General features: G+C 40.5%; 1 protein-coding gene across 1 annotated transcript in view; it reads right to left on the bottom strand.

Moving 5' to 3' along the window:
• The window catches only part of rasal2 (RAS protein activator like 2), a 410,016-nt gene extending 383,782 nt beyond the window's left edge, over window positions 1–26,234 (bottom strand). Inside the window, exon 1 of the mRNA XM_060830107.1 lies at window positions 25,848–26,234. Coding sequence (XP_060686090.1) covers window positions 25,848–25,980 — 133 coding nt within the window. The 5' untranslated portion in view covers window positions 25,981–26,234. The remainder of the gene's footprint in view (window positions 1–25,847) is intronic.
• Between the last annotated feature and the right edge of the window lie 289 nt (window positions 26,235–26,523).

Genomic DNA, 26,523 nt, shown 5'->3' with positions numbered 1-26,523 from the left:
GCATGTACAGCCAAGTTTCTGGTATTAAGACTGGCTCTCATAAAATGAGGGTTACATTGGTTTCTTAGGGATCATCGTGTTCGGGACTCTCTAGTCAGGGGTACGGACAGACGTTCTGAGCCAGCAGTGAAAAATCAGAATGGTGTGTTGCTTCCCTGGTGCCAGGATCAACGATGTCTCAGAGAGGGTGCAGAATATTCTCAAAGGGGAGAAGGTCCAACAGAAAATCATTGTACAGATTCGTACCAACGATATAGGAAGTGAGAACGATGAGATTCTGAAGAGAGAATGTAGAAAGTTAGGCAGGATTAAAAAGGAGGTCCTCAAGGGTAGTAATACCTAGATTACTCCCAGTGCTATGAGCTAGTGAAGGTAGAAATAGGAGGATACAGTAAATTAATGCATGGCTGTGGAGAAGGATTCACATTTTTGGATCATTGGAATCACTTCTGGGGTAGAAGTGACTTGGACAATAAGGGTGGATTGTACTGGAATTGGAAGGGGAGTAACATATTGGCAGGGAAATTCGTGAGAGCTGCTTGGGGGGGGGGGGGGAGAACCAGGGAGATAAACTCGGCACGGTTAGAAACATGGGACTGGGATATCACAACAATTACAGAAACATGGCTCAGGGATGGATAGGACTGGCACCTTAATGTTCCAGGATACAAATGCCGTAGGAAGGAAGGAAAGAGAGAGGAGGGGAAATGGTGTTTTTGATAAGGGTGTACTGAGGGAGCATATTCCCGGTAATACATCCAAGGAAGTTATTTGCAGGGAACTGAGAAATAAGGAAGGGGTGATCATCTTATTGGGTTATTATAGACCCCCTAACAGTCAGCTGGAAATTGAGAAACAAATTTGTGAGGAGATTCCATTTATCTGTAAGAATAATAGAATGGTTATGGTTAGGGATTTTTACTTTCCAAACATAGACTGGGACTGCCATAGTGTTAAGTATTTAGATGGAGAGGAATTTGCGTACAAGAAAATTTAGAGTCAGTATGTGGATGTACCTACTAGAGAAGGTGCAAAACTTGACCTACTCTTGGGAAATAAGGCAGGGCAGGTGACTGAGGTGTCAGTGGGGGAGCACTTTGGGGCCTGCGACCATAATTATATTAGTTTTAAAGTAGTGATGGAAAAGGATAGACCAGATCAAACAGTTAAAGTTCTAAACTGGAGGAAAGCTAATTTTGATGGTATTAGGCAAGAATGTTCAAAAGCTGATTGGGTGCAGATGTTCGCAGGTAAAGGGACAGCTAAAAAAATGGGAAACTATCACAAATGAGATAACAAGAGTCCAGAGATAGTATATTCCTGTTAGGGCAAAGGGGAAGTCTGGTAGGTGTAGGGAATGTTGGATAACAAGAGAAATTGAGGGTTTGGTTAAGATATAGAAGGAAGCATATGTCAGGTGCAGATAGGAGAGACTGAGTGAATCCTTACAAGAGTATAAAGGCAGTAGGAGTATACTTAAGAGGGAAATCAGGACAGCAAAAAGGGCACATGAGATAGCTTTGGCAAATAGAATTAAGGAGAATCCAAAGGGTTTTTACAAATACATTAAGGACAAAAGTGGAACAAGGGAGCGAATAGGGTCACTCAAAGATCTGCAAGGCAGCCTTTGTGTGGAGCCACAGGAAATGGGGAAGATATTAAACGAGCGCTTTGCATCAATGTTTACAGTGAAGAAGGAATGGAAGCTATAGAATGTGGGGAAATAGATGGTGACATCTTGAAAAATGTCCATATTACAGAGGAGGAAGTGCTGGATGTCTTGAAATGCATTAAGGTGGATAAATCCCCAGGACCTGATCAGGTGTACCCCAGAACTCTGTGGGAAGCTAGGGAAGTGATTGCTGGGCCCCTTGCAGAGAGATATTTGTACCATCAATAGTCACAGGTGAGGTGCTAGAAGACTGGAGGTTTTCTAACATTGTACCACTATTTAAGAAAGGTGGTAAGGACAAGTCAGGGAACTATAGACCGGTGAGCCTGACATCAATGATGGGCACATTGTTGGAGGGTATTTGGAAAGTCAAAGACTGATTCGGGATAGTCAACATGACTTTGGGCATGGGAAATCATGTCTCACAAACTTGATTAAGTTTTTTGAAAATGTAACAAAAAGGATTGATGAGGGCAGAGCAGTGGACATGATCTACATGGACTTCAGTAAGGCGTTCGATAAGGTTCCCCATGGGAGACTGGTGAGCAAGGTTAGATTTCATGAAATACAGGGAGAACTAGCCATTTGGATACAGAACTGGCTCGAAGGTAAAGGTCAGAGGGTGTTTGTGGAGTGTTGTTTTTCAGACTGGGGGCCTGTGATCAGTGGAGTTCCACAAGGATCAGTGCTGGGTCCTCTACTTTTCGTCATTTACATATATGATTTGGAAATTAACATAGAAGGTACGGTTGGTACATTTGCAGATGACACCAAAATTGGAGGTGTAGTGGACAGTGAAGAAGGTTACCTCAGATTACAATGAGATCTTGATCAGATGGGCCAATGGGCTGAGGAATGGCAGATGGAGTTTAATTTAGATAAATGTGAGGTGCTGCATTTTGGAAAAGGAAATCTTAACAGGACTTATACACTTAATGGTAAGGTCCTGAGGAGTGTTGCTGAACAGAGAGACCTTGCAGTGCAGGTTTGTAGCTCCTTGAAAGTAGAGTCGTAGGTAGATAGGATAGTGAAGAAGGCGTTTGGTATGCTTTCCTTTATTGGTCAGAGCATTGAGTATAGGAGTTGGGAGGTCGTGTTGCGGCTGAACACGATGTTGGTTAGGTCACTTTAAGAATATTGTGTGCAATTCTGGTCTCGTTCCTATCAGAAGGGTGTTGTGAAACTTGAAAAGGTTCAGAAAAGATTTACAAGGATGTTGCCAGGGTTGAGCTATAAGGAGAGGCTGAATAGGCTGGGGCTATTTTCTCTGCGGCGCCGAAGGCTGAGGGGTGACATTATAGAGGTTTATAAAATTATAAGGGGCATGAAGAGGATAAATAGACAAAGTCTCTTCCTTGGGATGGGGGAGTCTAGAACTAGAGGACATAGGTTTAGAATGGTGGGAGGAGGGTGAGGAGGAGGAGGAGGTGGAGATATAAAAGGGACCTCAGGGGCAACATTTTCATGCAGAGGGTAGTGTGTGTATGGAATGAGTTGCGACAGCAAGTGGTGGAGACTGGTACAATTGCAACATTTAAAAGGCACCTTGATGGGTATGTGAAGAGGAATATGGGTTAAATGCTGGCTAATGGGACTAGATTAGATTGGAATAGCTGGTGGGCTGGACAAGTTGGACCAAAGAGTCTGTTTCCATGCAGTACATCTCTATGAATGGTCTACTCCTGTTCCAATGGATACTGCAAAGAAGTGCAGTTATCAACACGATAAGCTGCCACCTTTGCAGTGTTTTCTTGGTCAAGATGATACTCCTCAACTTCAATGCTCAGTAGAGACTCTGACCCCTAGATCGGCAAGAGTCATACGTGGGAACCACAGAAAGGTTTCACAAAAACTTAGCCATTGCCTTTTTACCTTTTCAAAACAGCATTCACAACTTAACATGATGTTCTATAGATGTCACTACCTTTTCCAACCATCATCACCATAGGAACTGAACTATCTTCAAGCATGTTCTCAAGTAACAGGAATCAAAGCTCAACCCTGGAAAAAGATAAGACAGCAGCACCTCTACACTTCAAAACAGTCTATTTCAACAAAATGTCAAAGGTCATCTAAACACCATATCTGACCCCCAAGGTATTGGTAGATAACTGACTGCAAGATTGTTGCCCAATGTTGTTATTGTTATAAGAACTGCCAAAGCGTTCCTCAAAACAGAACAAAGATGGATGGAAGCATGTGAAACAATCAAAGATTTATATTACTGAGCTCCTCAGATTGTTATGGAATGTGTTGAGGCATCAAGATGTTGTCTCTGATAATTCTGTTCAGTTCTATTCAGAAGTGAAGCTTTTATTTTCCATTTTAAACAACATTTAATATGTAAAACAGAAACATTTAATATTTTAAAAATTAGAAAATAATATTTCAAAATTTAGTGCCATCACCTAAGCCTCAAAATTAACAGCAAACAAGAAACAATAAACTGAATCAATTCTGAAAAACAAGAGTATTGATTTAATGTTCTCATTGAACACATCCCTCAAAACCTCACTACACATCCCAGAAATTGAAAGATGCTGTGAAACAAAAATAATATGATTATAAACTAATGGGTCCAATTATAAATGAACAAAACTTGAAATCAAACTGCAAAATACAAGTAAAAATTTCAATAACCCAATATTTGGTCTTCAGCTGGATTTTGGCAATGAAGTAGGTTATTCAAATCAAGAAATTTTTCAACTTCCAAATCTGCTTCAATAAAAAGTACCCCGAGTTACATAGTTTTTGATCTGGGGGGAGAGCAAGATGGAGACAAACTACCATTCCTGGAAGCACAGCACAGGCAGCCTTAAGTCAGATGAGTAGCCACGTTGTCACAGTTCTGAGACGTGTTCAGTTTCTAAAGCAACCAAGACAAGGTTCTCAAAGCCTCATCCCTCAAAGCACGTGCATGTAATTCACATCACCTGTCATACCTCCATTCCCCCTCCATAACCTTTCACTTTGTATCAGTCATTGGAAAATCTCAGCAGCCATGTCAAGATGAAAGAAAAACATCTAATAGTCTTGTGAAGCTCTTATTTCTACATATGTGGTGAAAAAAACCCTCACATTCATAAAACTCAGACCAAACTTTATAACCTCAAATGGTTAATTTTACAAATAATTGAAGGGAACTCAAAGTGCTGGAGTATAATCTGGAAGCCATTTTATTTGCACAACGGAAGAAACAAATGTGGTTTGCAAGGTGGCTCTGATGTGATCCAATGAATCATGCAACAAGACAACTTGTGCCATGGCAGCCATGCCCTTAACTGCCTAGATACAAGACTTTGCAATTCTCTCCCTAAATTTCTCCAGTTTTCTACGTCTCATCTCCATTTCACTGCTTCTTAAAACCTACTTCTTCAAATGTTCCTGTGGTTTTTACTGAAATATTGTGTGACAACATATTGTGAAGTGCTTAGCTACATTTTACTCAATTTAAACTAATATGTCAATGCTAATTCTTCCTGCTTCCAGGGGAATCCCTTTAGAATATGTGTGCAGTCAGTGGAATTAGAAAAAGATAATTACAGGTACACGATCCTTAATCCGATATTCCGAAAGCCAAAACTTTTTTCATGGAGTATGAAGTGTCATTTTGGTGCCCGACTCCACACCACCTCGAAGCACATCACTCAGCCCTCATTCTATTCACACATATGTCTGCTGTTAGGTAATTTTTTTTTTATTTCACTGGGAAAATGTCATTTATTCCAAAATCTGAAAAATTCCAAATTCCGAAAAACAATTGGCCCCAAGGATTTCGGATAAAAGATTGTGTACCTGTATCACTAAAAGCTGAGTTATAAGTAATGAACTGGACAATGATTATGCCTTTTATCACGCAGGATACATAAGAAAGCCACTCAAATAGCATTATTTAATATAAAACTTCCCAATGTGTTACTCAACAACAAAAAACAAGCAGCTTTTTGGCTCAGTCCAAGGTTTCTGCAAAATTTAGTTGGTATTTGCTTGGAGAATACTGCATTGGGGTGCAATGGCAGTGTCCTTTGAACCAGGATCAAGGACCTCCTTCTCCAGAGGTGTTTAATAACATCTCTGAACAGATTGACGAGAAAATATCTACACCCTGTAATGGTAATTCTAAATACTTGATTATTTACAGTGATTACAGTTTAATATATTGTTTGATCAAGCACATCTCAAGGTGATTAAGTATTTTTCAACTCCTATTATCTGAATTAATCTATCACACTGGCATTTTCGAATTATCTAAAGCTCAGAAAAGAACCATGATACACATTAGTTAGGATGCGCTTGTGGTGCAGTGGTAGTGCCTCTAGCTTTGAGCCAAAAGGTCTGGGTTCAAGTTCTGTCTGCTCTCGAGGTGTCACAGAGCAGACCTGGTCAACTTGTTTAAAAATAATTCAAAGTTAGTTCGGGATTAGTGCAAGATGTGACAGCCTTTCAACGACTTGGAAAAAGGGACCTTTTCCTATCTGCAAACAAATAGATTACTTTACCAAATAAGGCTGTTTTCTCCAGCTATTCACCAATCTAAAATAACTCTAGTTATATTATGAGAACTAAAGGTGCCTTTGATTAGTCTGTATAACATCCAAAACACTGCACATCTCACTCACTGACTACTCAAGCTCAATCAGGACTTCACAATTCAAGAAATTTACTTTTTGTGGGATATCAATTATGGCTTGACATTTTTTTAATGGTAAGGCTGAGACAGAACCTTGATTTGAAAGACCCATTGTGGATATATTTCTCAGTGATTTTCACTTGGAACACTGATGTGACTTATTGTCTGGTAGCTTCCAAGAATCACCAACAGTGAAATAAACCAACTGTGTGGTGCTGGAAAAGCACAGCAGGTCAGGGAGCATCCAAGGAGCAGCAGAATCGACGTTTCGGGCATAAGCCCTTCATCAGGAGTGAAGGGCTGGTGCCCGAAACGTCAATTCTCCTGCTCCTCGGATGCTGCCTGACCTGCTGTGCCTTTCCAGCACCACACTCTCAACTCTTATCTCCAGCATCTGCAGGTCTCACCTTCTCCTTAAGCATGACTGAAAATCAATTAGACACAAAGATGCTTGCACAGATCAAAGGCCCATCAGCCCCTCAATCTGAAGGCAGCAATTCAAAACCGTGATTAAATTTGGTGAAGATTAATCTTTTAAATTTGTTTTTCTAATAATTGTTACAAACATACAAATATATTAATCAGGATCTACATAAGATGGTTGGTCCCTCAAGAATGCTCCACTATTCGATAAAATAATAGCTAATGTGGCTCCAAGTTTCAAATTCCATAATTCCCAACTATGCCCAATAATGTCTAATGTCCTTGCTTAACAAAAATTTCTCAACCTTTGCCTTAAACAATACCAATGACTTTGCTCTGACTTACGAGGTAGAGAGTTCAGAAGTCACCCAGCCCTTTGACGTTTCGCTTCAGCTGTGTTCTAAAAGGGCAAGTCCTAATTTGAAATCAATGCCCCTGGTAAATGCTCTGGGTCCGCTATGACTGATCTGTCCAACCTCATCTGTCCAACCTTTCCTTCTTGGACAACTCACTCATTCCAAACACTGATCTAGTAAACTAAGAGTGCAATAAAACAAATGGAATAATTTAAATTGTCAGCATTCTGAAGGAAAAAATAACTACAGTGTTAAAAGAAGAACTGTTAAGTCTTGGGACAGCCAGTCAGTTACATTTCCAGCATGGAAGGGATCATGTTGGTTGGAGGTAAAAAATTCAAGTACTAACCATTCATATTGTTGGCCTCGTCTTCTATACCAATAGAAACAAATATCAGCTTCAAATCTAACATGTTTCAATGCAAGACTGTCTGAACTTAGATGTAATCTTACCTGACATATGTTCTGGTATCTAATATATTCTGTTACATTTGATTATTTCAAGGAAGCTGTGATTTGCTTTCAATTCTGAGGACCGATGGTGATAGATTTTATGGTAGAACTTAAGATATTTACTAAAGATAAAGGACGCAGTGCAAAGCATCACAATGCAACAAAACTCAATACACAATGCAACCTCAAAGTTTGCTCTTTCCCAAGTGCCAGTCACACCAATGACATCTCCATATGAAGTGTCAAAAGGAAACATTGTAACCCAAAAAAAAATCACCACCTCAAATCAGTGTAGAACTGCACTATTGTCATCATCCTGCTCACAGGATTTGCATAGCCTTAAACAACAAAACACCAAAATGAAGTAAATTCTAGAAAATACAATTACCTATCTTTTCCAGGCAAAAAAAAGCATAAATTCAAAACAAATTGCAAGAGCAATTATACAACAACAATTCAGTATTAGAAACAAAAAAAACTGGCAGAGAAATTATAACTCTGTTCTTTGGAGAGGACATTAAAACAAGATTCTTATGCCCACTCATGTGGATTAAGTTAACTGTATTCAGAGATCGTATTCCTCACACACGATGCATTACTTTTTAAGTACATCCACTTTGGACATGGTCATGTCTCACTACAAGATGTGTGAAACAGTTTTGTTAGTATTGCCAGTGAAATTATGAGCTAGTGGGGAGCACTCAATGCATATGGAAATTTGATCGATAGGGTAAAGCTCAATGTCAAGACAAAAATCTCCCACAAACTCCAATGTAGTGTAAATTGATGTGCAGACCTGCAATTTCACAGCTATGTTCTACATTGCATTCAGGAAATGGCATTCCAGAAACAAGTCAATAATCTTAATTGGTACATAAGCAGGTGACTGCAAAAAATGACTAGACCATCAACTGACATAAATGTGCCATCATGCTGCAACCCACCATCTTGCAATTTGCTGAAAGCATTTGACAATTTATGAAACAAATCCAGAATCAATTCCCGCCTCAGGCAACTGTCTGTGTGGAGTTTGCATATTCTCCCCGTGTTTGCGCGGGTTTCCTCCGGTGCTCCAGCTTCCTCCCACACTCCAAAAATGGGCAGGTAAGGTGACTTGGCCATGCTAAATTGCCCGTAGTGGTAGGTGAAGGAGTAAATATTGGGGAAATGGATCTGGGTGGGTTGCTCTTCGGAGGGTTGGTGTGGACTTGTTGGGCCGAAGGGCCTGTTTCCACACTGTAAGTAATCTAGTAAATAATCTAAAACCCTCTCTGGATCTCTAAGGTGGTACAAATAAGATTACACAAGCTCACAAGTTTCCTGCTGCTTCACATTCTTTTTTTGTCCTAACATTCTTTTGATGACTCCCACAAGAATTAGCCCAAATCCCTCTGAACAACTACAGGAAAACCATCCTCACTGCGTGCTTCAGGTAGTTGCTTATAGCATAATAATCTGACACAAAAAAGTTTTGCAGCACTGAACCCAACTCTTAACTTCTGTATGTTGTTTCATTCCAGATTTTGTCTTATCACTGTCGAGTCAAATAACTCATCAACCAGAACAGCATGCTTCATCACCATTTTTAAAGTTTTGGTCATGTTGTCTTCAGCAACTTTGACTATCAAAACACAAATAAGGACTTGGGCGTACCAGGCTTGAAAGCTTCCAATATTGGATATCTGTTTAGTTGCCCTGCTCTAGATCTACCCCAGGGCACCAATACTCATTAAGTTTGGGTAGAAAACTAAACATGACACTCCAAAATAAGGTCAATATAGATGTATTGCCTACATCTAGTATTCTTTCTTGTGAACTGCATAATGCTAACAAGCCCAATTTACTTGTCCAGCAGTATCACCATATTATTTGCGGACTTCGAGTAATTATTAAACAATCTTTGTCTTCCTTTGTAATCTTTCATCATCCTTGTTTTAACAACACATCTGGAGTTCATTCAGCTCAGAGACCCAACTACATAGTTTGCATCCCAGGGTTTTAAACCCAAGTAAGTGAGTAGTGGACGGCACGGTGGTACAGTGGTAAGCACTGCTGCCTCGCAGCACCAGAGACCCGGGTTCAATTCCCACCTCAGTCGACTGACTGCGTAGAGTTTGCACATTCTCCCAGTGTCAGCGTGGGTTTCCTCCGAGTGCTCCGGTTTCCTCCCACAGTCACAAAGATGTGCAGGTTAGGTGAATTGGCCATGCTAAAATTGCCCGTAGTGTTAGGTGAAGGGGTAAATGTAGGGGTATGGGTGGGTTGCACTTCAGCGGGTCAGTGTGGACTTCTTGGGCCAAAGGGCCTGTTTCCACACTGTAAGTAATCTGAAAAAAAAATGCACTGGGTGACTGAACCATAATTTTCTTAAGTTCAAATGATCAGAAACCATTCCTTTAAAACAGATAATAACACATATCACTCAATCACTTAAGAAACATGAGGGGGACCCAGGCTTTCATATACTATTTAGTTTAACATATTAACCAGAACTTATTAGGCTCGAAAGGATAAAGTTACTTGGCCGCCATAAATAGTATTAGTTAATCAGGGAGTGACAGCATGTATTTGTAAAAGGATAAGTTAAACCTGATGAAGATAATTGATTTTGTAAGATATTAGAAATGGACAAGTAAATGTCCATGAATGTTATTTAGATGGACTTACAGAAGAAATAGACAAGGATGATCTCAAGAATGAAGAGTTAGTCAAATGAAGAGCAGTTGAGGACTCAGAGTCTGTACTCAGTAGAGTTTCGGGGGAATCTGATTGAAACTTACAAAATAGTGGGAGGCCTGGATAGAATGGATATGGAGAATATGTTTCCACTAGTAGGACCCGAGGGCATTGCCTCAGAGTGAAAGGATGACCCTTTTGAACTGAGATTAAGAGGAATTTCTTCATCCAGACGGTGGCGAATCTGTGGAATGCATTACTGCAGAAGGCTATGGAGGCCAAGTCATTGAGTGTATTTAAGACAAAAATTGATTCTTGATTAGTAAGGGGATCAAAGATTACAGGGTGAAGGCAGGGTTTCGGAAATGTACCAGCAGTGATTGAATGATGGAGCAGACAGGATAGGTCAATTAGCCAAATTTTGCTACTATCTCTTACGATCTTATAATTCTAACACATTTGTTATTTACTCATGCGATGTCAGCATCACTTGCTGGCCAGTATTTAATGCCTGTCCCTGGTTGCCTGAGGACGGGGTGATGTACCATCTTCTTGAACCACTGCAGTCCACTTAGTGCACTAAGTCAAGCCTAAATGTTCTTAGGAAAGGAATTTCAGAATTCTGGCCTCGCAATAGTGAAAGAGTAATGATATATTTCTAAGTCAGAATTGTGAGTGGCTTTGAAGGGAACTTGTAGGTGATGGTGTTCTATATATCCGCTGCCCTTGACAATCCAAATGGAAGTGGCTGTGGGTTTGGAAGGTGCTGTCTAAGGATGTTTGCTCAATATCCACAGTGGATCTTGGAGATAGTACACAGAGATGGTGCTGAATATCAGTAGTGGACGGAATGAACACTTGCAGATGTGGTCAAGTAAACTGCTTTGTCCTGGATGGTGTCAAGCTTCTTCAGTGTTCTTGGAGCTGCACTCATTCAGGCATGTGGTGAGTATGCCTTCAGACATCTTGTGCCTTATGGATAATGGGCAGGCTTTGGAAAGTCAAGAGGTGAGAGTTACTCACTGTAGTAATCCTAACCTCTGACCTTGCTTTGCAAGCACTGTATTTATGTAATGAGTCCAGTTGTTTCTGGTCAAAGGTAACCTCAAGGATGTTGATAGTGGGGATTCAGTGATCGTAACATGTCGGGGAGCGGTGGTTAGATTGTCTCTTAATGAAGATGGTCATCTCCTGGCATTTGTGTGGCGTGAATATTACTTGCTCCTTGTCAGCCCTGTGTATTGTCTACATCTTGTTGCATTTGAACAGGGACAAAGGGACAATGCTCCGAAAGCTTGTGCTTTCAAATAAACTTGTTGGACAAAAACCTGGTGTTGTCTGACTTCTGATTTTGTTCACCCCAGTCTCATACCAGCACATCCACATTACTGGCACAGATAGACAAAGTAACAGTATGTAATCAATGGGATCCAGTATGTAATCAATGGGATCCAATACAATCCATGTAAATGTCTCAAATACTTTCTTCTGGGATGGTGAAATATGAGATCACACAAGATCAATTTGTCTCAGACAAAGCTGAAAATGTGTTGCTGGTTAAAGCACAGCAGGTCAGGCAGCATCCAAGGAACAGGAAATTCGACGTTTCGGGCCATAGCCCTTCATCAGGAATAGCTATTCCTGATGAAGGGCTCTGGCCCGAAACGTCGAATTTCCTGTTCCTTGGATGCTGCCTGACCTGCTGTGCTTTAACCAGCAACACATTTTCAGCTCTGATCTCCAGCATCTGCAGACCTCACTTTTTACTTGTCTCAGACAAATGCAGGAATAAAGTTTTAAAAAAATCTGAAACACTGGACTGTACATCTCAAGAATGAGAATACAATAGGGTTCAAAACTGTTATAGATCTACAAAGCTCTGATTACATCACACCTAGAGTACTTTCTCTTTTGAGAACCATACCTCACAGTAGTTATTTTGGAATGCAATGTAGATTTACTCGTAGTAGCTGGATTCCAAGGGTTAAATTAGACTGAGATATTACAGAAACTGACAATGAAGTCCCTGAAATTTGGAAGTTTATGGGAGATTTTAATCAACGTTTTCAAGATATTAAGGGGAAAGAGATATAATAGGTGAAAAAAAAATCCGCTAGTTAGGGAATCGAGAACGAGGAAGACAGTGTAAAAGTTTGAAAAGAGCCTTTCAGGAATGGAAGAAGAAAACCTTGCGCACATTTGGAATTCTTTTCAAGTAATTGCAATTGATAAAGGGTCATTTGATCCTTTTCAAGCAGAGATTAATACATTACTGTTAAACAGGTATTGAAGAAAATGGTGTAAAGGTGTGTACATGAAGCGGGGTCACAGATCATTCACAATCTCACTGAATGGCTGAGCAGGCACGATAAACCAAATAATCTACTCTTGTTCCTATGTTCCTAATCACATTCAGTGACCAAGCATTGAATTTCTCCAACACTTGTTTTACAAAACAACATATAACTAGTTTCTCATTCCACAGGTTTAAGTTAATTTCCATTAATAGGAACAGATTCTTAAATTTTATGTTTGATTATAGATGCCTTTGGAAGATATTGATTTGCTTTAAAAGTATGTAATGTTTGATGTAGTAAGGAGCACCAATTAATTGTTCTGCACTCACATAAAAAATTTACCTGAGGATCACCCTTTGCTCACCAACTGACAAGGAGGTGACTTAAAAAATAGAGCAAATAAATGAGGGAATAATTACTTGGCTAAAAACTGTCAATAAAGCGAGGCTATATTTTTTATTCTTGATTATTTTTGGCAAATTGTGACCAGTTTTTAAATTTAAGATTTATTAATTTGATAAGTATTAAAATCCACAAGTTGGAAAGCCAACTTAAACCAATCAGTTCAGAAATTGTACAAGCTAGGGAATTATCATCAAGTTTATTCTTCTCAGCAAAATGTTCAGCCATGTCAAGAATTAAGAGCTGCATCAATATGAATAAACGAGAGCTAGTTTCGGTGTAGGTCTTCAATTTTTTTTCTCTCAAATGAAAGCAATGAATTATGAACATTAAAGTTTCTGCCCAATGAATAAAAATTTTGACAAGTATGCTGTATGAAAAGACATAAATGAGACCTTACCTGAAGGCATAAAAGTAAGTTTTACTATTCAAAGAAAACTGCTTTGAGCAATGAAGGGCCACAGCATAAATGATGAACACATTAACAGCTGCTCCCTTTCCTCTTCATTTTCCATGCTTTGCACCATCTCTGGATGCGAGTAGTTGCTTTCAGGCTTCTAAATATGGAACTGAAACTGTCTGGTATGTGGCATCGTAGTATGACTTTCTGATGACTTTCTCTTGAATGACAGCAGATAAGGGTCTAGACTTCACCAAGAATGTGTTTAACGAAGGACTGTTGAGACCATAAACAGCATGATGGGAACTGCAGGAACAAATCTAAGGTGCCAGTTCAGTAACAAGTGTTTTGCTGAAGCTGGAATTGAAGTCTCCCAGCTTTATCTGGTGGTAGGAAAACATGATGCTGAAGGAAAAAAATGTTATCTTTCACTGGGAGCATATAACGCAGACGGCATAACCACTGCAAGTGTAAATATTTGTGACCCGTGGTCTCCTAGTAACAGTGATTCAATACAGGAGTGTGTCAGACTATTTCAGATGCCAATGTTAAATGCAGCATTTTGATGTGAAATTGAAAATGGGTACACAAAGTAGAAGTACTCTCTCAACTGCAGACCAACTGAAAACAGGTGAGAGGACAGTGACAGGAGGGATGAATGGAGACTAAATCAAGACAATCAGAAACACTTGATAAATGTCCCAAATCATTTTCAAATCTCATAAATTGTAAACTTTGAGCAGGTGTAAATTATCTACATTACTGTTAAGTAACCACAAACCACTTTTGAAAGTCTTTGCTCTCTGTTGAACACCCACAAGAACCACCTGACTGAACAGCTGTCTTGTCAACAAATTCTTCAAGTGACAACAGCATTTCTTGATCCTTAATTTAAGCTACTCAGCCTGTTTGACTATAATGAGCATCAACTGCCATGAGCTACACCAGTTGTCCTGCCCCAGACAACAGACTTCTCAAATGCCATTACTCAGTTTAGTGGAAAATGCATCCAGCTGCTGTTGGCTCCATTCGCCATCAATGCACCATTCTGAAAAGGCACAAGGTGACAGCCCGCAGAAGAAAAGTTAACACTAATAAATTAGATTAAATGCTAAATTTGCAGTGTCTCAGTGTAAATGGAACAGAGCTGTGTTTACACCAATCGTCTTCTCAGATATGCAAATATTATTTTCTTCTATCCATGCAAAAATTAACCTTCAAATATTGAAGTGTGGTCAATTCTAAGAAGGCAAATTATTATTTAAAAAAGATTTGTTTCTGCAAACTTTACATCAGAACTTAGCTAAATTTGCACCATTTGTTACACACAATAGTGACAGAGCTGTTCACATCCTTTGGATGCTCCAACTTCAGCCTATCAAATGATGGAAGGGGATATGAAACTTGCTCATGGAAACCAATCTAATACCTGGCCAAGATGACAAAAAAATCTCTTCATTTGCATTACCTCTCACGTAATAAATGAGGACAAATAAAGCAAATGGTTCTTGGACAAAATGGCCCTTTGAAGTGACACTGAAGGGCAACTGATATTTGAACAACCTGACGGCTGTGAACTCAAATTCTTCAAGAGATAGGAAGGGGACAGAAAGTGAGCACAAAATTACTGTACTTTTTGAGTAAGATCCCATCTTTGAAGATACGGAATGATTAAATATTCTTATGTCGAACTGCGTTTTGCAGAAATTTAAGCTAAGAAACTGAACGTTATGGTCAAATTATACCTTGAAAATCAACTTTTTGTCCAAGTCCCAGCATCTCACATACTTTCCTTCAAATCACATGTATCTACCCATCATCCTTTACCTCTCCGAGTCCATGAGACAGTTTAAAACAGGACAGAGAAAAGCTTTAAAATATCGAAGCACATACATGGCAGCAGAATATGTACCTTTAATGATATAACAAATGCATTTCGCTTGAAAAATATAAATAAACATAAAATCATAGAATCCCTACAGTGCAGAAAGAGGCAATCCTGCCCATCGACTCTGGATCAACTCTCTGAAATGAAGCCCCTCACAGTCATCCACGGCTGAAATTAAATTCAGGTCCCTGGCAAAGTGAAGCAACAATGCTAACTACTGTGCCCACCGACAATAGACAATAGACAATAGGTGCAGGAGTAGGCCATTCAGCCCTTCGAGCCTACACCGCCATTCAATATGATCATGGCTGATCATTCCTAATCAGTATCCGCTTCCTGCCTTATCTCCATAACCCTTGATTCTACTATCTTTGAGAGCTCTATCCAACTCTTTCTTAAATGAATCCAGAGACTGGGCCTCCACTGCCCTCTGGGGCAGAGCATTCCACACAGCCACCACTCTCTGGGTGAAGAAGTTTCTCCTCATCTCTGTCCTAAATGGTCTACCCCGTATTTTTAAGCTGCGTCCTCTGGTTCGGCACTCACCCATCAGCGGAAACATGTTTCCTGCTGCCAGAGTGTCCAATCCTTTAATAATCTTATATGCCTCAATCAGATCCCCTCTCAGTCTTCTAAACTCAAGGGTATACAGGCCCAGTCGCTTCAGTCTTTCAGTGTAAGGTAATCCCTCCATTCCAGTAATTGACCTCGTGAACCTACGCTGCACTCCCTCAATAGCCAGAATGTCTTTCCTCAAATTTGGAGACCAGAACTGCACACAGTACTCCAGGTGTGGTCTCACCAGGGCCCTGTACAGCTGCAGAAGCATTTCTTTGCTTCTATACTCAATTCCTCTTGTTGTGAAGGCCAGCATGCTATTAGCCTTCTTCACTACCTGCTGTACCTGCATGCTTGCCTTCATTGACTGGTGTACAAGAACACCCAGATCTCTCTGTACTGCCCCTTTACCTAAATTAATTCCATTGAGGTAGTAATCTGCCTTCCTGTTCTTGCCACCAAAGTGGATAACCATACATTTATCCACATTAAAATGCATCTGCCATGCATCTGCCCACTCACCTAACTTGTCCAGGGTTACCCTGCAATCTCCTAACATCCTCATCACATCTCACCCTACCACCCAGCTTTGTCTCATCAGCAAATTTGCTGTACCATCTTCTATATCATTAACATATATCCTACATATATTTTGCATAAATGAAGTACCTTGATTTGCAAATCTATAAGTTTAAAACATTGATCTTATTTTACAGATAATGTCCACATCATTGCTGAGACAACAACGAACAGAGGAATAAATGCGAAAACTTGCTGGAATTAGCCTAACTCTTGCCCCCATGACAGTCAACAATTCCACAGAGCTAGTATTTAATGTTAGTGCACAATAAAATAGTATTTTCCAACTCTACCTGAAACGAAACAATGAAAGCAACTCAGGAACAGTGCTTCAGCACACCTGAACTGCAAAGGCTGATATAAAATCAACTCACAATTATCCAGATCCTAAAAACCATCACATACAAAGGTGTCAGACCCCACTGACCACAATATTGAGCCTCTTGAGTGACTAAAATAGGAGAACTTGAAAGTGCAGAATATTTTGAACAAAAGGATGAACTTAGAAACAAACAGAGAGAGGTGGAGAAACTCAAGCTTGGCAGCATCTGTGGAGAGAGAAACAGAGTTAACATTTCCAGTCTGGTATAACTTCTTCAAAACTGATACAGGATATTTTTATTTTCTAAGTATTTGAGACATTTCAATGTTTATCTTGAGCTTTTTAAGAAAATACTGCAGTCATAATTATTGTCAAATTTGAGTGTAAACATACAATTTCATTTTATGCTTCTCTCAAATTGAGAAACAAAGAAAATATTGAGGATTTTTTAAAAATCAGAATTACAAAAATGAGACATTGCTTCTTGCACTTTCTCCTTTAGAAAATATTTCAAGTGGTTTTTTTTAAACATGTCCTCAGCATCGATCACAATTATTGCAACTCTTCATTATCGGAGGATGAAATAGACCTAACTACATCAATCACTAATAAGCGATTATGAATGGATTTTCCATATGGTGATGAATCAGTTCATCAGGTGCTGTACATGTTTCTGAATTCTTAAAAGGGCCATTGTGCTGTCCCATTCCACTTCATCTACTTTCAACGCAAACGTTAATTGCAGCCACGCCAAGTTAATGAGTTAACAAGCTAAACAAAAGCAGTATTGAAATCTCTGCCTCAGCTGAGAGTCACACAGCTGAGAATGCATAACTCACCCAAACCATTTCCTGATACAATCACTAATAAACTGGAAGCAGTGATTCAGTGACCACAACATACTGATACACATTCAGCAGCTATTTCACATACTCCAGACACCTGGAACTTGTGTTTTAAGTGTGACAGTTTCGAGAGAACTAGGATTCTGGAGTGCAAGCCTTGTGTTATACTGTCAGGACTTATCTCATTTTCACATGCTGATTTTTCAGTATTTTCTGCTGTAACACCAATTTCCCAGAATTTGAATTGTTTCCTAATTACATTCAAAATTGTCTATTACACTCTTCAGCTAGTTAAAGGACTGCAGCAAGTTCAGTGCTGGTTGGCTTTTGCCAATTGTATCCCAATATCTTGGAGGAGAGGGCGAACAATTACCTCTACTCTCTGGTGTCACTAACTGTCCCAAGCAAAGTTCAGTAATTTATTCCAAGGGCTACAACAAGTGACAGGCATAACCCTAGTACCAGCACATCCAATTGGCCAAGTTAATGACAAAGAAAGAACAATTCAGTCCAACCACCAAAACTGATCCACAATCTGAACTGCAAAACAGTGTGTTTCTGACATATACACCTTTCAATTGAACTTTAGTTAGCTTTATTGGCGCCTGTGGAAATAACAACTTGTGCAATATAATGAATCACCCTCTTGTCACTTAACTCAAGAGTTTAAATCATTTATGATTGCTCATCATACATCAAGGTACACAGAGCCCTAAAGAGACTTGATAGTGTAGATGATAAAAGGATCCTCAAATTAGGAATGAGGCTAGAATTAAGAGACACAGCTTAAAATAAAGAGGTCTCCCATTTTAGACAGAGGTGAAAAGGAAAGTTTACTTCAACAATCATGAGTCGTTGGAATCCTACCTCCAGATAGTGGCATTGGCAGTTTCTTTTAATATTTTAAAGGGAAATGTAGACAGATTGTTATATAAATCGGGAGTCAAAAGTTGTAGACAAGACTGGAGTCAAGGCCACAAATCAGACATGATCTTTTCAAAAGGCAGAGCAGGCTGAAGAGACGGAATGTCTTACTCCTGTTCCTCGTTCATATATTTGTATTACTTAGCGACCTTAACAACTCCCAACATTGGTCAACACTGCAAGGTAGCAACAAATGATGCCTGAGACATTTGATATAAAAGACATATCTACAAACATTGAAATTAATAACTGGTAAAGGAGCACCAAAATCATTGTCATGTACCAATAGGACTCATATACTACCAACTGGAATAATAAGATGAAATAATAATAAAGGCAAACCAACCAAGATGGAGATGACCAAGACTGAAGCAGACCATAAAACACAAGCATAGAATAAAACAAGTAGAAAAGCCAAGTATCACCTTTCCCTCATTTCCTCAGCTCAGATTCAAATTTTAAGCTATTTTCTAAAAGGTCAGCCTATGAAGTGACTCCCTGCATCTTCATAATCAGTGCATTTGAAATAATTTCATTCCTCAATGAATGAGAAACCACTGCACTGATGAAAACATGCAATTTTACACTACTAATCTTGCTGGTAAAGACCCTTACAAAAGTTGTGCTTTGTTGCATGAAGTGTAAGTGGATTTTTAACAGAGTACCAAGGTCATAATTACTACTGAATAGTTAGACTGGCCATGAAAATCTAGTTTCAGATTTGTGAAATTACAGATTTTTTTCATTATAGTTTTTTAATTTTAATATTTCAATTCTACTTTATCCCCAACTATATTTTGATCATTTATTTCATTGTGTTTCGTCTCTCCCCCACCTCTTGTTGTTCCATATGCAGACACCCTTGCTGATCTTTAAGGAGTCCTATTTTCTCCTGAGTTATTCTTTTGCCGTTCAGGTACTTAGAATCATCGAGTCATAGAGATGTACAGCATGGAAACAGACCCTTCGGTCCAACTCGCCCATGCAGACCAGATATCCCAACCCAATCTAGTCCCACCTGCCAGCACACGGCTCATATCCCTCCAAACCCTTCCTATTCATATAACCATCCAGACGCCTTTTACATGTTGCAAATGTACGAGTCTCCACCATTTCCTCTGGCAGCTCATACACGTACCACCCTTTGCGTGAAAACGTTGTCCCTAGGTACCTCTTCAGTTTAATAATATCTTTGCCACAGCAGGGTGATTAGAATTGTTCATGGTGAATCCCTGGGGGAGCATAGGCGGAGTAGGAGTACATTTAAGAGTGAAATCAGGATGGCCATAAGGGGACATAAGAAGGTTTTGGCAAATAAGGTTACAGAGAATCCTAAGAGAGTCTATAAAATAATTTGGATGTGAGCATAAGAGGTCTGTCAGTTTGCAGATGACACCAAAATTGGAGATGTAATGGACAGTGAAGATGGTTACCTCAGCAAACAACAGGATCTTGATCAGATGGGCCAATGGGCTGAGAATTAGCAGATGGAATTTAATTTAGATAAATGTGAGGTGCTGCATTTTGGGAAAGCAAATCTTAGCAGGACTTATACATTTAATGGTAAGGTTCTAGGGAGTATTGCTGAACAAAGAGACCTTGGAGTGCAGGTTCACAGAACATAGAACAATACAGCACAGAACAGGCCCTTCGACTCTCGATGTTGCGCCGACCTGTGAACTATTCTCAGCTCGTTCCCCTACACTATCCCAAAATCATCCTTGTGCTTATCTAAGGATAGTTTAAATCTCCCTAATGTGGCTGAGTTAACTATATTAGCAGGTAGTGCATTCCACGCCCTTACCACTCTCTGCGTAAAGAACCTGCGTCTGACATCTGTCTTAAATCTATCACCCCTCAATCTGCAGTTATGCCCCCTGTACACGCTGACGTCATCATCCCAGGTAAAAGACTTTCACTGTCTACCTATATAATCCTCTGATCATCTTGTATGTCTCTATCAAATCCCTCTTGCCCTCCTTCTTGCCAATGAGAACAGACCCAAGTCTCTCAGCTTTTCCTCATAAGACCTTCCCTCCAAACCAGGTAACATCCTGGTAAATCTCCTCTGCACCTTGTCGAATGCTTCCACATCCTTCCCGAAATATGGGGACCAGAACTGTACACAATATTCCAAGTGTGGCCGCACCAGGGTTTTGTATAGTTGCAGCATGATATTGCGGCTCCGGAACTCAATCCCCCTGTGAACCTAACACACCTTATACCTTCTTAACAGCACTATCCACGTGGGTGGCAACTTTCAGAGATCTATATACATGGACACCAAGATCCCTCTGCACATCCACACTACCAAGAGTCTTTCCATTGACCCAGTACTCTGCCTTCCTGTTATTCTTCCCAAAGTGCATCACCTCACATTTAGCTGCATTGAGCTCCATTTGCCACCTCTCAGCCCAATTCTACAGTTTATCCAAGTCCCCCCACATCCTGTAACATTCTTCCACACTGTCCACTACTCCACCAACTTTAGTGTCGTCTGCAAATTTACTAATCCATCCACCTATGCCTGCGTCTAAGTCACATAAAAATGACAAACAGCAGTGGTCCCAAAACACATCCTTGTGGCACACCACTAGTAACTGGACTCCAGGCTGAATATTTTCCATCAACCACCACATGCTGCCTTCTTTCAGAAAGCCAGTTTTTAATCCAAACTGCTAAATCACTTTCAATTCCATTGCCTCTGCATTTTCTCCAACAGCCGACCATGTGGAACCTTATCAAAGTCTTTACTGAAGTCCATGTATACCACATCAACTATCCTACTCTCATCTACATACGAAACCATGTTGACTATCTGAATCAAATTGCTGTTTGCTAGATGATTATAAATCTTATCTCTTATAATCCTTTCCAAAACCTTTCCTACAACAGAAGTAAGGCTCACTGGTCTATAATTACTTGGGTCATCTCTACCGCCCTTCTTGATCAAGGGCACAACATTTGCAATCCTCCAGTCCTCTGGTACCAAACCTGTAGACAATGACAACTCAAATATCAAAGCCAAAGGCTCTGCTATCTCCTCCCGAGCTTCCCAGAGAATCCTCAGATATACTCCATCCAGCCCAGGGGACTTATCTACTTTCACTCCTTCTAGAATTGATAACACCTGTTCTTAACTAACCTTGAAAGTTCATAGCTCCTTTAAAGTGGAGTCGCAGATAGATGGGATAGTGACGGCTGCATTTGGTATGCTTTCCTTTATTGGTCAGAGTACCGAGTACAGCAGTTGGGAGGTCATGTTGCAACTATACAGGACATTGGTTAGGCCACTGTTGGAATACTGCATGCAATTCTGTTCTTCCTATCAGAAGGATGTTGTGAAACGTGAAAGGGTTCAGAAAAGATTTAAAAGGATGGTTCCAGGGTTGGAGGAATTGAGCTATAGTGAGAGGTTGAATAGGCTAGGGCTGTTTTCCCTGATGCATTGGAGGCTGAGGGGTGACCTTACAGAGGTTTCTTAAATCATGAGAGGCATGGAAAGGATAAATAGAGGAAGTCTTTTCCCTGGGGTGGGGATTCCAGAACTAGAGTGCATATATTTAGGGTGAGAGGGGAAAGATATAGATGTGAATCAGTTCTATGAAGATTTTTTTTCTCTGGTCAAAAAGTCAATTTTGAACAGAGACCTAAGTGCATTAGTTTCAAGTAAGTACATAACTTCAATTGAGTGTCTGGAAATATTCCTGTAGCATTATGGATACAATATATAAAGAATCAGGAGTTAAGTGCCGAAGGAAGTTTTAGTTTTCTCCTAATAGGAGAATGAGGTTTTTCAGTTAGTTGAGGGGAACCAGTCAAGTGTTTGAGTGAGGAGGTTCCAAATCATGAGAATTTGGACAGAGATCTTCAAGTTGTTAGAACTGATTAAGTTTAGGCCATCAGAATTAAGAGGGGTTCATGCCAGTGAACTCAAAAAGGAATTGTTTAAAAAAAAGTCTTGATACACCAAGAGTCAAGAAACGAGTTTAAAAAAGGTGATATAGGAGTGAGTTTCTAACAAATAGCACTGGCAAAAGGTTGAAACTTAGTTTTGATGTTTGTGTTCTGATCTTCCTTTCTGCTTTCAATCTATATGCGGCTTTGTTTTCTTTTCCTTATTTTGTGTGGTAAACTTAATATTCTGCCATTCAAGAACATCCATAGTCTTGTATGAACATTTCAGTGACTTGACCAACTTAATCAGCTGCAAAAAAACAAATATATGAATTTTCATTTGACAATCTGATTTGTCCAGTATTACCACCAGCTAGGATCATAACAATATCCCACCATTTCTTAAGTTATGATATGTTTGAACTCCATCCACACAGTAGAAAGATTTTTAGCCAGTCAGGCATTTGCTTTCAATTTATCATTTTCTCTCCCATCCCCATAGCATCCAAAAAAACTTGGGTCCGCCCTAAGATAAATGCAATTGCAAATCACATTAATTCTCGGCAGTCTGCTCTCTTCCCTTGCAAATTCAAACTTCCTCACTTGCATATTTATGCAGAAACAAACAGAGACTCTGTAATATGACTGGCACTTTATGAGGCTTGCAAACTATTCTTCATTGACAACTGATGCTTCACATCTTTATATTTTTCACTTATGCATTTTAGCTAAATAATAAATGATGACAACTTGGACTAGAATCATTGAACAAATCAAACAGTTTAAATGAGAACAATCAAAGCATCAATCTGCCCCGAAAGAACTAACCTTTTGAACTGATTTCCAACTGATATTACTTGTAACAGTATATTTTACATATTGTACGCTTTTAAAAATAATTTATTACAGAAAAAAATTTCACTCCACTCCATTCACTCCTCCAAGAATTCCTGAACACCATCAAAGATACCAGGATAGACGAGGACGAAATAATGGTCTCCTTTGACATTACATCCCTTTTCACATCAATTAACATGAACCTGGCCAAAGAACCACTGGCATCTCAACTAGGAAAACCAGGATCACAAACACCAGACAGCATCAACTTCATCGGCAAAGACAACATCCTCAAGCTAGTGAACCTGTACCTCACCATCCACTTCACATTCAATAAACAAAACCTGCAAACAAATCAACGGAACAACTATGGGATCACCTATATCAGGGCTCATTGGTGAACAACTTGAACAAGCTGCCCTCCCATGTATCCAACCAAAACTTTGGGTCTGCTCTGTGGATGTCACCTTTATCATCAAAAAATGGAACAAACTAGAGGAAACATAGAACATCGTCAACAATATCCTGACAGGCATAAAATTCACATAAGAGGAGGAGGACGACAACAGACTCCCATTCCTCGCCATGACAGTACACATAGTTAACGGAGAGCTTCTACGGAAAAACAAAACATACAAACCAAATACTTCAAAAGCAATCACCCGAACACCCACAAATGAAGCTGCATTAAGATTTTATTTCAATGAGCTTCATCACACTGCAGCACCAAGAACTGCAAAGAGCAGGAGAAAAATATCTATACGTTTTCAAGAAAAACTGGTACCCAACAAACACGATCCATCAATTCCTCAGAAAAAAATCCAAACAGACACAACACAACCAAAAACTATCGTCACATTACCTTACATCAAACACACATCAGAAATGACTTCCAGACTATTCAAACCCCTTGGCATCATGGTAGCCCACAAACTTACCAACACACTTCAACAGCGACTAATGAACCTAAATGATCCATTAGAGACCACCAGCAAAATGAACTTCATTTACAAGATACCATGTGAGAACTGTAAAAAAAAACTACATCGAACAAACTAGCAGGAAACTTGCCACCAGAATAAATGAACACTAACTGGCCACCAAAAGACATGACACACTCTCACTAGTTTCCAAACATACAGACAAAGGACACAACTTTGACTGGGAGAACACAGGCAAAACAAAGACACACAGGCGAATTCTTAGAGGCAAGGCATTCTAACCAGAACTCCATCAATAAACACATGAACTTCGATCCTATTTACCTCGCCTTGGAGGAAAAAAACGGAAATGACATCACCCACCTTAAGAAACCAAGACCTATAAATAGAGAGGCGGGACATAGAGTCTCTGGTGAAAGCGATGGTGCTGACAGATGATGTTACCTAGTGTGGTGACGAAACGTCCGAAGACAAACCCTCAAGCTCAGCGAGTTAGCTCACAGGCTCACCATTAATCTGAGCTACAAATCTTCTCAAAACTCAGTAACAATTTATTAAAATTATTTCGAGTTTAGGACACGCAATCTGAACTTAATTTATCTAACTTAATGGGGTTTATTAATAAGCGACAACCATTAAATTAGCACGGTGGACATTGTCACATACGACGAATGCAAGTGTATGAAAATCAAGCTCTTTTTTTCTCTTGTTACAACCTGACACTCATCTTATAACATTGTTATAATGATGAAAAACGGTCAACGAAATTGATTGCTAAATATACAAAATGGAAACATTTCGGAGTTTCATTTAAAAATCAGGGACTGCGCTCAATGCCACCACAATGTGGGGGAGGGGGTGAAGAGTAACAGGGCAGCGCTGAAAAGCCAACCGTTCCTGCGTTCATTCATCCAATTTCACGTCACGTCACAACTGACCATCTTTCTCACATCCCACAGCAAAATTTCATGAGTTCAACTTCAATTCGTTGGCAGTGCCCGCACAGAGTGAGAAATCATGTCTGATCCATTACGCCAACAAAAGTCAAATATTTTCAAACATCAAACAAGTAGGTGGCTGTCAGCTGAACCACTAAAACAGCATCAGTTACACAGCAGTGACAGTTAAAAGTTGCAAACATTTTCAACTAACCACACGAACGTTATTTCTCCGAGTAAGCTTCTGGAGCGCAAATTTAGCCAATAGCACTGCTTCCGTAAGAAAGGTTACAACTCTCCCCAAGATAAAATGTTCGTCGCACGGGTTAAAGCACAATTTGGAGAGTTCAGTCAACTGCATGATTCATTTCCCTTCCATGCTTCGCACTTTCTCCCTAACTTCTCCTCCAAAGTTAGTTTCCACCATGCAGATCCCACCATTTCTGCCACAGCGACAAGCCGCAGTCCTGCGCTGGTTTAGCGGTCTCTCAGCGCCTTACCCAGAAGCAGTCCTCGGTCCACGCAAACCCTCTGTCCAACCCTGATGCTCTTTCGCACAGACTGCTTCATCTAACCCTGGCCCCCTCCATGCAGACCCCTCAATCCAACCCCTCACCGCCCTCCCCACAGACTCCTCAATATACCCGATCCCCTCCATGGAGACCCCTCAAATCAAATCCTGATCGCCTTCAGCAAGACCCCTCAATCCAACCTTACCCCTTCCAATTCAGTCACCTCCGCCCAAACCCTGTATGCCCCCCCCCCCCCCCCCTCTGTTCCCCCCAGTCTCTCACAGCCCGGCACCTTACCATACACTCGGATCCATCCCTGTTGCTGACACACCGACTCCAGCAAAATCCGTTCCACGGGGTCGAGAGCGGTCTCCTCGATCCCGGAGCCCGGGAGCAGATCCAGCCGCTGGGTCCCGTCCAGTGCTTCCATCCCGGCACCACAGCCGACTCGAACCTCGGAGCGTCCTCCGGGCTCTGACTCCGTCCTGACCCCCCCTCCCCCTCAGGCCACTTCAATCTCAGGCGGGAAGGGTTACCCCACGCTGACGAGGGGATGAGGCAAGTCAATAGGATCGGCCCGGGATCGCCCAGAGAACCGCCAGCGGCCCCGGCTCCAGCTCCAGCACACAGTCAGCCATAGCAACAGGCCCTGCAATCACACCCCGAGCTATCGCACCTAACAACAGCCCCCCTCAATCTCGCACAGAGTCTTCGACCTCAATCGCACACAGAGTCATCAACCTCAATCACAGCCCCCTCAATCACACTCAGAGTCAGTCAATGAGGCCCCCCCCACACACACACACACACACAAATCACACTCAGAGTCAGTCAATGAGGCCCCCCCCACACACACACACACACACAAATCACACTCAGAGTCAGTCAATGAGGCCCCCCGCCCACACACACACACACACACACAAATCACACAGGAGTTTGGGAAACAGCTCTGAATCTTGAAGAAGATAAA

The sequence above is a fragment of the Hemiscyllium ocellatum genome, chromosome 9, assembly GCF_020745735.1.
Source record: "Hemiscyllium ocellatum isolate sHemOce1 chromosome 9, sHemOce1.pat.X.cur, whole genome shotgun sequence".
Classification (NCBI taxonomy): Eukaryota; Metazoa; Chordata; class Chondrichthyes; order Orectolobiformes; family Hemiscylliidae; genus Hemiscyllium; species Hemiscyllium ocellatum.
Note: the sequence above shows the minus strand (reverse complement) of the source record. Positions and strands in the feature narration are given on the sequence as shown.